The sequence below is a fragment of the Pelodiscus sinensis genome, chromosome 9 (genome assembly GCF_049634645.1).
Source record: "Pelodiscus sinensis isolate JC-2024 chromosome 9, ASM4963464v1, whole genome shotgun sequence".
NCBI lineage: Eukaryota > Metazoa > Chordata > Testudines > Trionychidae > Pelodiscus > Pelodiscus sinensis.
Genome location: NC_134719.1, coordinates 25,062,928 through 25,075,603, shown reverse-complemented (window position 1 = coordinate 25,075,603; position 12,676 = coordinate 25,062,928). Strand labels below are relative to the sequence as shown.

At 40.1% G+C, this 12,676-nt stretch overlaps 2 protein-coding genes across 10 annotated transcripts in view; one reads left to right on the top strand and one right to left on the bottom strand.

Annotated features, from left to right (window-relative positions):
• Positions 1 to 7,773, top strand: part of ZZZ3 (zinc finger ZZ-type containing 3) — a 120,491-nt gene extending 112,718 nt beyond the window's left edge. For all 9 annotated transcript variants that reach the window (XM_075936294.1, XM_075936298.1, XM_075936297.1 and 6 more), the window contains 2 exons: positions 4,023 to 4,123; positions 6,439 to 7,773. In XM_075936294.1, the coding sequence (XP_075792409.1) occupies positions 4,023 to 4,123; positions 6,439 to 6,583 (246 nt within the window). In that variant the 3' untranslated portion in view covers positions 6,584 to 7,773. The remainder of the gene's footprint in view (positions 1 to 4,022; positions 4,124 to 6,438) is intronic.
• Positions 7,774 to 10,271: 2,498 nt separating this feature from the next.
• Positions 10,272 to 12,676, bottom strand: part of AK5 (adenylate kinase 5) — a 171,204-nt gene continuing 168,799 nt past the window's right edge. Inside the window, exon 14 of the mRNA XM_006129565.4 lies at positions 10,272 to 11,655. Coding sequence (XP_006129627.2) covers positions 11,545 to 11,655 — 111 coding nt within the window. The 3' untranslated portion in view covers positions 10,272 to 11,544. The remainder of the gene's footprint in view (positions 11,656 to 12,676) is intronic.

Genomic DNA, 12,676 nt, shown 5'->3' with positions numbered 1-12,676 from the left:
GCCTGGCCTAGAGCATGAGCCCAAATTGGTGCGAGCATGTTTGCTGTGGAGAAGCAGCTCAGTTTTAAAGAGCACAACTTGTACCATGCAGCTACTGATGCTGCAATGCCTCAGTGTGCCTCACTCATCATCATCCTTGCTGCCAGAGACTAAAAACAGCTGCCTCTCCCTATCCCCATTCACAGGGCAGCCACTTACATGTAGGAGGTGAAGATGCTGTTCAGAGTTACTAACATTTCAAAGTACAAATAACATCTATTCTGGAAGTGTCTGTAGTGCTGAGGTTCTACTGTGTTCAATTAGTATTACTGAGGAAGGAGCTTACTGAGCATTTTTTAAGACTAGCAGCATGTGGGTGTTTCTTAGGAAAAAAAATTCCTTTTTTAGGATGATAGATATATAATAAAAAATATTACATAATTTTTTGCAGTAACATGCTGTAACATACATGTTATCCCTAGCACATCCATTTATAGGCAGCATTGAAAAGGAGGGAATGCCCTAGGATACCTGTTAGAGTTTGGAAGGATTTTCAGTCATTACCAACTAGGAATGTGAAGGACTAGTCAACTATCCGATAAGCAAATGCTTGTTGACTAGTCGCTCCTCACCTCTATCAGAAAGAGGCAGCAAGGGGTGGAAAGGAAAGGGGGAACTTCAAAGCAGCAGCGCTGTGTGGAGCTTGGGGCCAGACCCTGGGCTCCATGCGGCGCTGAAGCTTTGAAACACCGCTGCAGGACCCCAGCATCGGGCTCCTCCCAGCATTTCAAAGCAGCAGTGCTGCATGGAGCCGAGGATCAGACTCCCCAATTGACCTGGTCTTCGTGCGGTGCTGCCTCTTTGAAATGCCACCATAAGAGCCCAGAGTCAGGCTCCTCACAGCATTTCAAAGCAGCGGCACCACACGGAGCCCAGGGTCAGTGGGGAGTCCCCATCTTACCCCGGGCTCCACATGGCACTTTCACCTTTTAAAGTGTCGCAACAGCTCTAGGACTGTTACTACACTTCAAAGTTGGAGAGGCCCTATCGAGTAGTCAATGCAAAATGCATTGACTATTCAATTAGTCAGTTACCCACAATTTAACATGCCTATTACCAACAACCTTCTTTGTAGCTGTTCCCCATATATGGAGTCCAAAGGAATTGTCTGGAATTCTTAGAGATATGAGAGGTCTATTGGACAAAGTAATTTGAGTTACTAATATACTTTAATATACTACATTCAAAATGTTAAGATGGGAAAATAAGGCATTCAGCAGTTAGGAAATGGCAGAATTAAGGGTTTTTGTAACCTAAATTTGTCCCCCTAGTGTGTGTGCATCATAATGAAGTTTTTAATTACATGAACACATACTGTATTTTTTCCACTAGACTGCTAGCTCATTCAGAGCACAGAATAGACATTGCTAACTTAATGAATCACTGTTGAATCTTTTTTCCCCCTTATTGTTGAAAGTGTCTTCTTGCCTAATTTACTGCATATTATTCAGGTTCTGCTCAAAGTTCAGAATTATTTATTTCCTCATGGGCTTTTATTTGGTGGTGCTCCTCACAGTAGTGTCTGAGTGCTTCACACACGTTAATTCATCTTCACAAAACCCCTCTGAGCTGGAAGGAGATGGTGTTCTATTTTATAGATAGGAAACTTAAGCGCAGAGAGATTAAGATAAAAAGGTTACCACCAGTCTGAAATTATGTAAAATCTGTTTAATCAGTTAACCGGTTAAACATTACATTTAACCCATTAACAGCTTAAACAAGATTCTGCAGTGTGACCGGCCCAACAGCTGGTGCACCCCAGCCCCAGCCCACAGTGCAGTGGTCCTGGTTGAGCCCACAACACCGAGGTTCGAGGGCATTCCAGCCCAGCTGGGCTCACTGTGCCATCAGAAGTGGACTGGGCCACAGTTTAATTGGTAACCAGTAAGTACCATCCAGCAAGGGTGATGCTTGCTGGTTAACTGCTGACATCCATAAGTCAGAACCTTATTTTTCAGATGGTGTGGCATTATACAGCACTTGATATGTTCCAAGTACAGCTCCCATTGATTTCAGCTCCAACTGCGAGTGCTCAGCATTTCTGCATATCCGATCCCTGGGTCTGGAGCTAGGGACTCAAAAAATGAGGAACATACAATTAGTGACCACCAAAGAAGAGTTGAAGTGATTTGTGTAGCATCATCTAGGCTATGAAAGCGATAAAATCTAGTTCTTCATAACATTCAAATGCCTTAACCATGAAACCATCCTTTCTCTTCTAGCAACAACCTGCCCCATTTGCTATACACAAACATCTGCAGCAAATGAAACAGGGTCTGGGACACACCAGCCTCCTTTACAATAACCCTGATTCATTTCCAGAGTGGATCCACCATGTGCACTCAATGATAATCAACATTGAGTGTAATCTTCTGTATGGGACTCCCAAATAGAGGGATGAAACACCGTTTGCCACAGGGTTTCATAGTTATTGGCTGTCAGCACAGGAATGGTGAGACTCAGGAATCTCATATTATATTCCAGACTATGGCTGGGAGTTTACTTTTGTCTCCTTGTCTGACCTATCCTGGTCTACTCCCAGTGCCAATATTGCCAGCCTGTCCCAGTCTCTCTCCTCCACACTTCCAGTCCTAGTCTCCCCTTTTCCATCACCCACCCAGAGCCAGCTTTTGTCTCCTCTGCATTCAAAAAAGGCATAGTCTTCCTCTATAGGAGATGGCTGCCAGTAGGGGGAGGGTCATTGAGAGCACAAGAAATACTACTTGCTTTCAGTTGCAGTGCACCCACTAGAACAGCTGAGAACATCCATTATAGGGAAAGTCCATCTTCACGCATGTAACCGTGGACTGGAGTATGCCCAGTCCCTCTGTGGGACTTGTGCATATGCAATGTGGGTCAGCATTAGGATCTGTGAGAAGTAAGAGCATGTTCAGTGAAGTTTCTTCAGAGATTTAATTAGCAAAATGGAAGAAGTGTCTACTGAGCCTGTGAAGACTGATTTTTTTCCAGTGATTATAAATTGGACAAATGTGGCTAGGTTTTTTCCCCCCTGGAGACTGCAGAAGTCTCATCCCTGACCCTAAGTCCGCCCCCTTCAAGTCTCTACTCTAATACATGATGGTTCAAGAGATAGAAAAGATCTCAAAGGTTGTTTTGGGGTTTTTTATGAGTTTGGTTTTTATATATATATATATAAAAAAAACTTGGGCAGAACTATGTATTTTCCCCCTATAATTGGTTCTTGGAAATAGTCAAACCATTTCGACTGAGTTATGAATAAATAAGTATCAGCCTTCGGCTAATACTCAGCATGGAAAATTTCAGCCTAAATGTGTTTTTGGCAGAGTTATAGGCAACTGAAAATGGTCTTATAAAGGGAACTGTAATGTAACCTTAATAATAGATGGAAATACAATCCCTGCTCATATATGCCATATATTGAACTTGGGAATGCTTCTGGTTAATAAACCTAAACTAATATATACAGTAGTATCATTCCATACAACTTACCTTAAAAGGTCACTAATATAGCTGTCTACTGATAACATGTTTTGCTTTCATGTAGAGGATCCTAAGTTCAGGCATTTCAGCTAGTTAAGCTTGGAGAACTGCAGAGGCATCATGTTCATCCCAGAGATAGAAAGGACTGCTTTGTATTGCTGGTGCTGATAGATTCCAGAGGAAACTAAGTCCATTCGTTCTTGGTCATAACGAATTTTAATAGGGAGTCATGAAGGAGTGGGGAGCAAAGCAGAAAATAGAATGATCACCTGGGGTCTAAGTAGTCTTTCCTAGGGTATGTTAATTTATAAACATTAGAGAGGTGGGTGAGATCTTGTATTGGGCCAATTTCTGGTGGGTTTTTCAAGGTTACACAGAGCTAATCTTCAGGTGGTGGTGATTTTTGCAAAAAAATCATGCTCTTTGTTATCCTTTATATGCAATATGTCGGTCGAAATGAAACGATATGTATTTTAACAACTACTTTCTTTCATTACCTTTTTGTTCAATATGTTTCACAGTGCGATAACTGCGGAATTGAACCCATTCAAGGCATTCGATGGCACTGCCAGGATTGCCCTCAAGAAATGTCCTTGGATTTCTGTGACTCTTGTTCTGACTGGTGAGCAACAAGTATTGATGCTTATTATTTGTACTTACCAGAATATCCATATCTCACTTAGGAGCCAAATATGGCTTGCAGCTTGAGCTCAGCTCCCCCCTTGAGCCCTTCCCTCCCCCAATGGGGAGCCTGTTCTGGTGATCCAGCTTTGTGCTCCTTGCAAGATTGGATCCAGTGCTAGCTTCCTGGGGTGGGGTGGGGTGGGGTGGGCTGCAGGGGAGGATGGAGGAAGCCCTGAGCCTCACTGTGCAATCAGGGAAGAAGCCATAGCCACAAATGGTTCTCTGCACGCTCCTCTTCCCCCTCCCTGACTGGAGGAACAAAGCAACGACAGACGTGCTGCCTGGAGATGTTTCCTGCTGCTCCATTGGCCAGAATCCAGCCAGTGGAGCAGTGAGAATCCATGCCTGGACAGCAAGTCTGAGAGCAGCATGGGGCACAAGAGCAGACTTGGCCACCATCTTGCCCGTGAAGGACCCACTGCTGCCATGGCTGTCCTCACTGCTCCACGCACTGCTCTGCCCCTGCCTTGTGCGACCCGTGCATGTTGTGCACTCGCACCAGCTGGAGAGCCCCATGGGGCCACTGGAGTCACTCATCGGCCTGAGCACCTTCTTCCTGGTGCCAGTGGGCTGGATCCTGGCCAGCCTGGAGAACTACAAGAAGCATGACTGAGCAGACTGGTTCTCCTCTGTGCCCAGACCTGCTGGCCGGACCCCCTGTACTCCTAGTGAGGCACTACCTCCATTCCATGCTCGGTCCTTGGGCTGCTTATTCCTTGACCTATGTAGAGCAGTGACTGGCTGCCACGTGGGAGTGACTTGCATCTGTTACCATAAATAAACCCTATTACAGACATTGGGGGGAAAAAAGTGTTGCCCTTTCCTTGAACCGCCTCCCGTGCCGAGACCCTGCACCCCCAGCCTGCTCCTGCCCGCCTCTCCCCTGGCCAGACACCTGTCCCCAGCCCACTCCTGCCCCCTGGCCAGACACCTGTCCCCAGCCCACTCCTGTACCTTACCTCCTGGCTGGGCACCTACCCCCAGCCTGCTCCTGTCCCCTCTCCCTTGGCCAGACTGTTCCTGCATCCTATCTCCCATCCATTTCTGCACTCCATCCCACTCACTGGCAGCTCTGTCCCACACACTGACCCCCTCGTTTCCCCTTCTCTCCCCGAGCCTAAGGAGGCCCACAAAATCCACTAATCCTGGAACCCCAGAAGAGTTATCTGGCCTGAGGCCTTGAACCACAGTCCTCCTGGCTGGAGCACCAGGGAGTGAGGTGTTTCAGTTGTGAACCACATCGGTGGGGGTTAGGGGTTTTAGAGGGATTGTTTTATTGCTTCTCACTTGTGTGGTCCCCAACTAATTTTTCTGTGGGTCAGTGGCCTCTGACCCTAAAAAGGTTCCCACTCTTCCATAAATGAAGACAATGTTGAAACCTTTTGTGTTGGACATAATATTTTACTTTATTTAAAGTAAAGCAGACACCCAATTTGGGCCCACCCCCTATCTGGCCACAGCGTCATAACACTTCTGCACTCCCCCCCCCCCCCCCCCCCCACACCTCAACCCTGTGCCCTGAGTCCATCATGCACCCAAACCCCCTGCCCTGAGCCCCCCATACACTGCAGCCCAGACTCCTGCACCCCCCACATACTCAGTCCCCTGCCATAAGATCGACAGAAGACAAGTCTGAATGCGTGCATAAAACTGGATTTGACCAGTAATGATGTAAACGTCAAAGAAAAGATACGGCAGCAGAAGTCCCATTAGTCTGTGAGTACGATGTTTTTTCATTGATGCTATTATTAATCATTATGTTAATTATCAATAATATTAAGTTGTATATTTTCAGTCATGCAAATGGGCTTGCTTATATGGCTCTTTGTTGACCTCTTGTTCTGAATTTTGATGTAGTTTGGCTCTTTTGTTTGAAAAGGTTGCCGACCCCCTGTGCTTAAACACTCAGTAAACTCTTCACATATATAGGATTTAGCTGTTCCATGATACCTTGGGAAAGTTAGATGTGACTAGATTATAATGATGTGTGTTTTCGGATGGTGTGACAATCAAGAATTCTTTCAGTGCAATGGAGAGAGTAATTATACTTGGACAGTTAAGTATGAGACAGGAAAAGTTTTTTTTTTTTTTTTTTTTTTGAAATCCTCAACTGTGAAGTAATGGTGTGTGATATAGAATTTGACTTTTATCTGTCAATTAAAAAAATAAAAAGAAACTTCCTTCACTCTTCTGAAGTGAATATATAATGAAAAATAAGTTCACTTGCCAAATCGTGTTTTCTTTTCTTTGCAGTCTACATGAAACAGAGATTCACAAGGAAGATCACCAGTTAGAGCCTATTTACAGAGCAGAGACATTTTTAGATAGAGACTACTGCATGTCCCAAGGCACCAGTTACAATTATCTTGACCCAAACTACTTTCCAGCAAACAGATGACATGGGAAACAGACTACAACCTTGGGCTTATTATCCTCTTTGAAAAGTAACAATGGCATCATTGTTAATTCCGTGCACACTTTGGAAAGACTCTGCTTTCCCTGAAATGTCACTCACAGCATGACAGCTTCCTGGGTGTACTTGTCAAACTAAAGCTCCAAACTGTCACGGTTCTTGATCAGCTGAACAGCAGCTGAACATTCCTAGTGTGCAGAAGGTTTCACTGGGAGACTTTCCTTTCGCCACATTAGTCATTTTTAGATGGTGAATCCAAAACAAAAACAAAAAAAAAGAAAGGAAAAAAATACAGAAGGGTGAGCCAGAAATGAGAGCATGCATATAATGATACAATAAATTCCAAAGGCTTTGAAGAACTTGGTTATGAGATCCAGAGAAGATGAAGTATTTATATAAAAACAGTTTAGTAGCTTGCAGTTTTGTTGTGAAATAGTTTTCAGCACAGAAACTGACTTCTTTAGTTAAGGTTTTAACCAATGACAGTGTTTGCTTCTAGGATATACTCTAAAAAATACTCACTGTTCCGGTGATGGTTGGTTACAGGCCTTTATTAAATTGGAGCTGCTTAATCTCATTGACTTCTAATTTTTTTTAAAACCACAATGAACTCTATTACCAACAGTGAAGCACTACAGGAAGCAACTGTTGCATTGCTTCCTTAACCAGCTCATGGTGTGTGAATGTTATAAAATTGTCACTCAGATATATTTTTTAAATGTAATGTTATATAATATGATCATGTGATGTGTACAAAATATGGTGAAAAGTGCCAGTGGTAGTAACTGTGTAAAGTCTCTAATACTCAACATTAACTCCTTTAAAATAAAGTACACAGCCTTCTGCCTCTGTATTTGGAGTTGTTAGTGCAACTCATCAAAGAAAACTGCCTAATATAAATCATATATATGGTAATAATTTTCCTCTTTTGTAGTCTGCACAAGATCCATGAAAGATTGTATTTTTATTACTATTTAAACAAGTGATTAAATTTAGCCTGAGCAGTGAGCAAAGGTTCACGTGCATTCTTTTATACTGCTGGATTTTGTTGTGCATCATTTAAAACATTTTGTATGTTTCTTCTTATCTGTGTATACAGTATGTTCTTAAATAATGTTCAATTGTCAGGAATACTGTGAGAAATAAACTATGTGGATACACTCTGTTTATATATAGAATGCTTACTGTGATTTCCTTTTTGGGTAGTAATTAACTTTTTAACCAACATTAACAATAGAAAACAATACAGTTTAGTAGGTCACAGGAATACTTAAAGGGCCCATATCTGCATTGGCTCAGCACTTGGCACTACTGTTTACTTCAATGGAACTGAATGCACGCCGCTCCTAATACAATGTGCTCAGCCTCTTGCAAGATACGAGCCTTGGTTTTCTCATATCTTGTTCAGAAGCTGGTAGTTGTGGGTTTTTGTTTTTGTTTTCCCAGACTGTAGAAGAAAGGAATGTTAGCAACTTTGGTATGCTGTATTAATCTAAAAAATGCTGATGTCTGCAAAGCTTTGTAATTATTGTGATATTTTTCATCAAATAACTTTTTTATTGAACTGTATAGCTTGTGATTCAGACACAAATTATTTTAAACTGTATTAGCTTTCCACTTGCTTAAATAAAAACGTCAGTTTTCAGAATGATTAGAATGTAAAAGGAACACATTAGCTTAAACCATGGCAATAAGAAGGGTAATTGGCTGATTGCATTTGAGAGCAACTTAACTGTAGCCTGATCAGTGTTAAATTTCACAGTTTCACTTAGGTGTAATTACTTTTTGTTTCTGAGGAAAACAAGTTTAAGCATAAAATATATTGAGTAGATAAGAGTACAATTACTAAAACACTAAATGATGTAATACATCATCTGTAAGCATATCTCATATTTTTTGAGAAATTAATAAACCTAACAAAATATAATACAACAAATATACAAGGTGTATTTCACGTTTCTCTTTAATGAAAGACTAAAGCTATTGTGTGAGAGAATCTATAATATCATGGGAACATAAAATATTAAGTTCCGCCATTCAGTTACACTATTGTTATGGAAGCAGTTTTGGTGAAGAGTGATTATCAGAGACAAATCTGTTATCTTTTGATGGGCTTTAAAAATGTTCTTAAAGGAAAATAACCATAATATATGAGAGAGAAAAAAATTACAATTGTGCACAAGAGAGAGGTTAATATGGTTTGAAGGAGTGTGGAGTTGAGGGAATTCAGACCTGAAATACTTGATTAAAGCCATTTCTTATTTGAATGAATGTGTGCATGTGCACACGCAATTCTCTCTTCTCCTAAACAACATGTATGTGTATGGAGATGTGTAAGTGTTTTGGATATCAAATATATAACATACACTGCTTATTGATATGGGGAAATCTAATTTGTGTGTGTGTGAGAGAGAGATACTTGCATATTCATCCATATAATGTTTGCATTGGCTCTAGACTAGCATCATAGCAGCTATACCTGATGGATTAAGACAGTGGTTTTCAATCTTTTTTCATTTGCAGATCCTTAAACATTTTCAAATAGGGGTGCAGACTCTTTGCAGACTCTTTTGAAGTTTAACCTGAGATCCATACATACCTACCATAGAAGTCTTAGACTGAAAACTGATTGATTAGAATTCAGCTGTAGATGTTGCAGGGCATATCATTTGATACAATGTGAAAAAGGGCACTAGATTGAGTTTTCTATGGTAATGACAATACTTCTGGATCTTGACCTGTAGGTGGGGGTAGACACTTACTTTTGATTAATCAGAAAACAGAATACTGTTTCTGAGATCTGAAATTGTATTTTCAGTGTCACAGTTTGTGGCTCACTTAGACATAGTTTGCAGAGCGAGGCCTAACAGGTCTGTGGATTACAAGTTGAAAACCACTGAACTAGGAAATGTGATTTTAGGAGGAGGGCAGAATTACCGGTTAAATCAGATACACTACATTTGGAATATGGAATTGTGTGTTTACTGATGTTATAAGTAACTTTTGGCATTAGAAACTAATCAATTTCTGAGGAACAGCACTAAAAACCAAAATGTCACCTTTCACTCATTTTAACTTTCTTTCTAATGAGAATCAAGTCAAGAAATGACTAGAAATATCTAAATGTGGTTGTTCCTAGGATAACTTACAACCACACAATCATTTTAAAATCCTCTAATTACTGGGAAAATAACATAAGAATGCAGCCGATAGTGCCATCAGGTTCAAATTAAGCTGAAACGATGCTTTTCTTCAAGCTGGAGAAATCTAGCCGTATTCTGAAGATAACTTCCTTATTTTCAATAAGTGGTTTATTGTACAAGTGGACATATTGTATCAAATGGCTGTCTTCTGGAGTTGGCAATGGATGCCAGAGGTAAAGATTAACTTTTATAAAGGAATCCAACGAGGAAAAAAATCCATAATTAAAGGAGAAGAGCATGTTTAAAACTACCCTTTAGTGACGCACTGGAGCCAGTGCTTGCATTGCAGATAGGAAGTAGAAGAAACGCAAAAACAAACCAAAAAACCCTCCCAAAAAAACTCCCTTCCTAAATCAGGGCAGGTTGAGTTTAGAGTGCTTTATTTGAACTATATTTACTAATGAACCACATTTCATGGAGCTGTAGGCAAGATCAAACACACATGTACTGCAGCATAAATTATGACTCTTTGCATTTGTCCATTTTTTATTTGCATTGTGTCTTCATTACAAGAAAGATAACTTTAAAAATACAAATCTGTCCAATTAATGCTCATTGATAGTACAAATGTTAAAAGATCAATCATGCAAACTTAAACTGTGTACTGGTGCAACAGCACGGAAGGGATGCAATTACTCCACAAAAATGTCAAATGTTTTTATTTGGCTATCAGTATACCAAAAAACCAACACTTTGGCTGAGTAGATGGAAATATATGGTTTTATGTATTTTTATGCAGAAATTTTGGAAGGGTGAACTGCTAAAGATAATGGTTGGGGGGGGTGCCTGTTTTTGGATTGTCATTTTCAAAATTTGTAGTGCCACAAGACAACAGCTAAGGATCCAGAACTGAAATTTACACTTGGAATACTGCCGGAGTAGTTTTTAATGGTATTTGGTAATCAAACAATTTCACATGATAATTTTTAGTGAAATATATCATTACTAGCATGGATAACTGCTAGTTATCTGCGCTTTTGATTGTATTAACGTTATGCAGTTCTTTTTTTCAGCTAAGAGCAAAGATATTCCTGGCCCTATTAGAAAATTATTGTAATATGCAGCAAATTCTACAGCAAAGATTTCAAAGCAGTTTGTCTGGGAGATGGGAACAGATGGACAGGTCTCTATGATCTCTATAGAACTTATTAATTTCTTCATGTTCAGTTCATTTTTGCAATGCATTTACAGTGATTTTTGGGAAATGTCAAAAGTCCATTCAACTTCTACAACTCCACAAATTATGACTAATTCTAGGAATGTTCCATTATAAAGCAAAATGGCAGAGGACAGATTTTCAACCACTACAAATCTACAAGCTAAATGTTAGTACAAAAATGAATGGTGTTAATGAAAGAAAAACACTCATTGCAATGAGAGGGAGCAATCCTGAAAATCTTTGCTATATGGCAGTTGAAGGAGCTGACTGCTGATTGTGCAACACATCTGATTATATTCAAATGCATAACACTAAATATAAACTGAACCTGCTGTTCACCATGCTGCTTTTAACCTGTTAAGTGCAAACATTTTGATAAACATACAGTACTGCAGAGCGTAAAACCACACTGGTTTTAGTATGGGAACCATTTTGTGTTTAGTATACTGTATGATTATAAATATTTTCAAAATAACATTTAATACAACATGCACTAATTCAAGATACTTCTCAAGACAGCAGGTATTGCTTTGAACAGCATTTTAGTCGATTGTGACAAGTGCACATGAGATAAAACTGAACCACTACTGTACTTCTGCTGAAAGAGAAAACGCTTCCGTTTCCGTTTCCAGAAAGCAGTCGACTGATGTGCAGACTTGAAGAAAAACCTCTTCTGGCGTTCCTTCTGCATTTATCTATTAAAACAAAAAGCAGATAGAAATTATGTGACTGCACAGTTTATGCTGATTAAGGTATAAAAATTTAATTTACACATGTTGTCTAAAAAATTGGCTCAAAGGCCTCAGCGCAGTACTAATTCTGGATTTGGGATCGCATTCATAAACATGCTCTTTAAGAAAATCCTACTGTACTATGTACTGTCTGCAGCTTCTGTAAATGCTGAATTGGAAAACAGAATATTCATTCCTTATGCTTCTGCTAGACTACATATGGAGGTTTTGGAAGTTTCAATTGCGCATTGAAGGACTCTGCAGAAAATCACAGTTAAAAATATTACATATTTGATTTAGGGAAAGAGCTCTAAAGATTTCTGAGCTATTTTAACACTTATGATAAACATGAACTCAATAAAATAAACCTGTTTTAATACTGGTAACGTCTCTAGCACTGACTGTTTACTATTTACTTCCCATTTGGAAGTTTCACTGAATATAATCCTATGATCTAAGGGCTTTCAGGCAACAACTCCGAACCAAGGCTTGTCACCTCAAAAAATTTTTTATTTCAAACTTTGTGAATTTATTCTTTGGTGTGAGCTATGTTCTACAGTGGGCACTGTTTTGCTTTGGTCTATTGCTCGCTTTTTTCAAAACAGATGGTAAGTCTGAGCTTTTCCCTTTAGTTTGAGTTCTTTACTGATTCCGCTTAGACCAGATTTTCTCCTGGATGTTAAACTCACTTTGGAGAACTGACAAGGGCTTGTTTATACTTACCGGAGGATTGACACACTGGAGATCAATCTCACGGGGTTTGATTTAGCGGGGGTGGGGTGTGTGTGTGTGTGTGTGTATTCCAGAAATTTCTCTTTCATGCTGTGTGTGTGTGTGTGTGTGTGTGTGTGTGTGTGTGTGTGAGTGAGATATATATATATATATATATATATATATATATATATTTTCCTTGATATTGGGGGAGGACCCACCCCCCTTCCCTCCTAGCTCTCTGGTTTTTCAAATCTCAGCAATACAGGCCTAA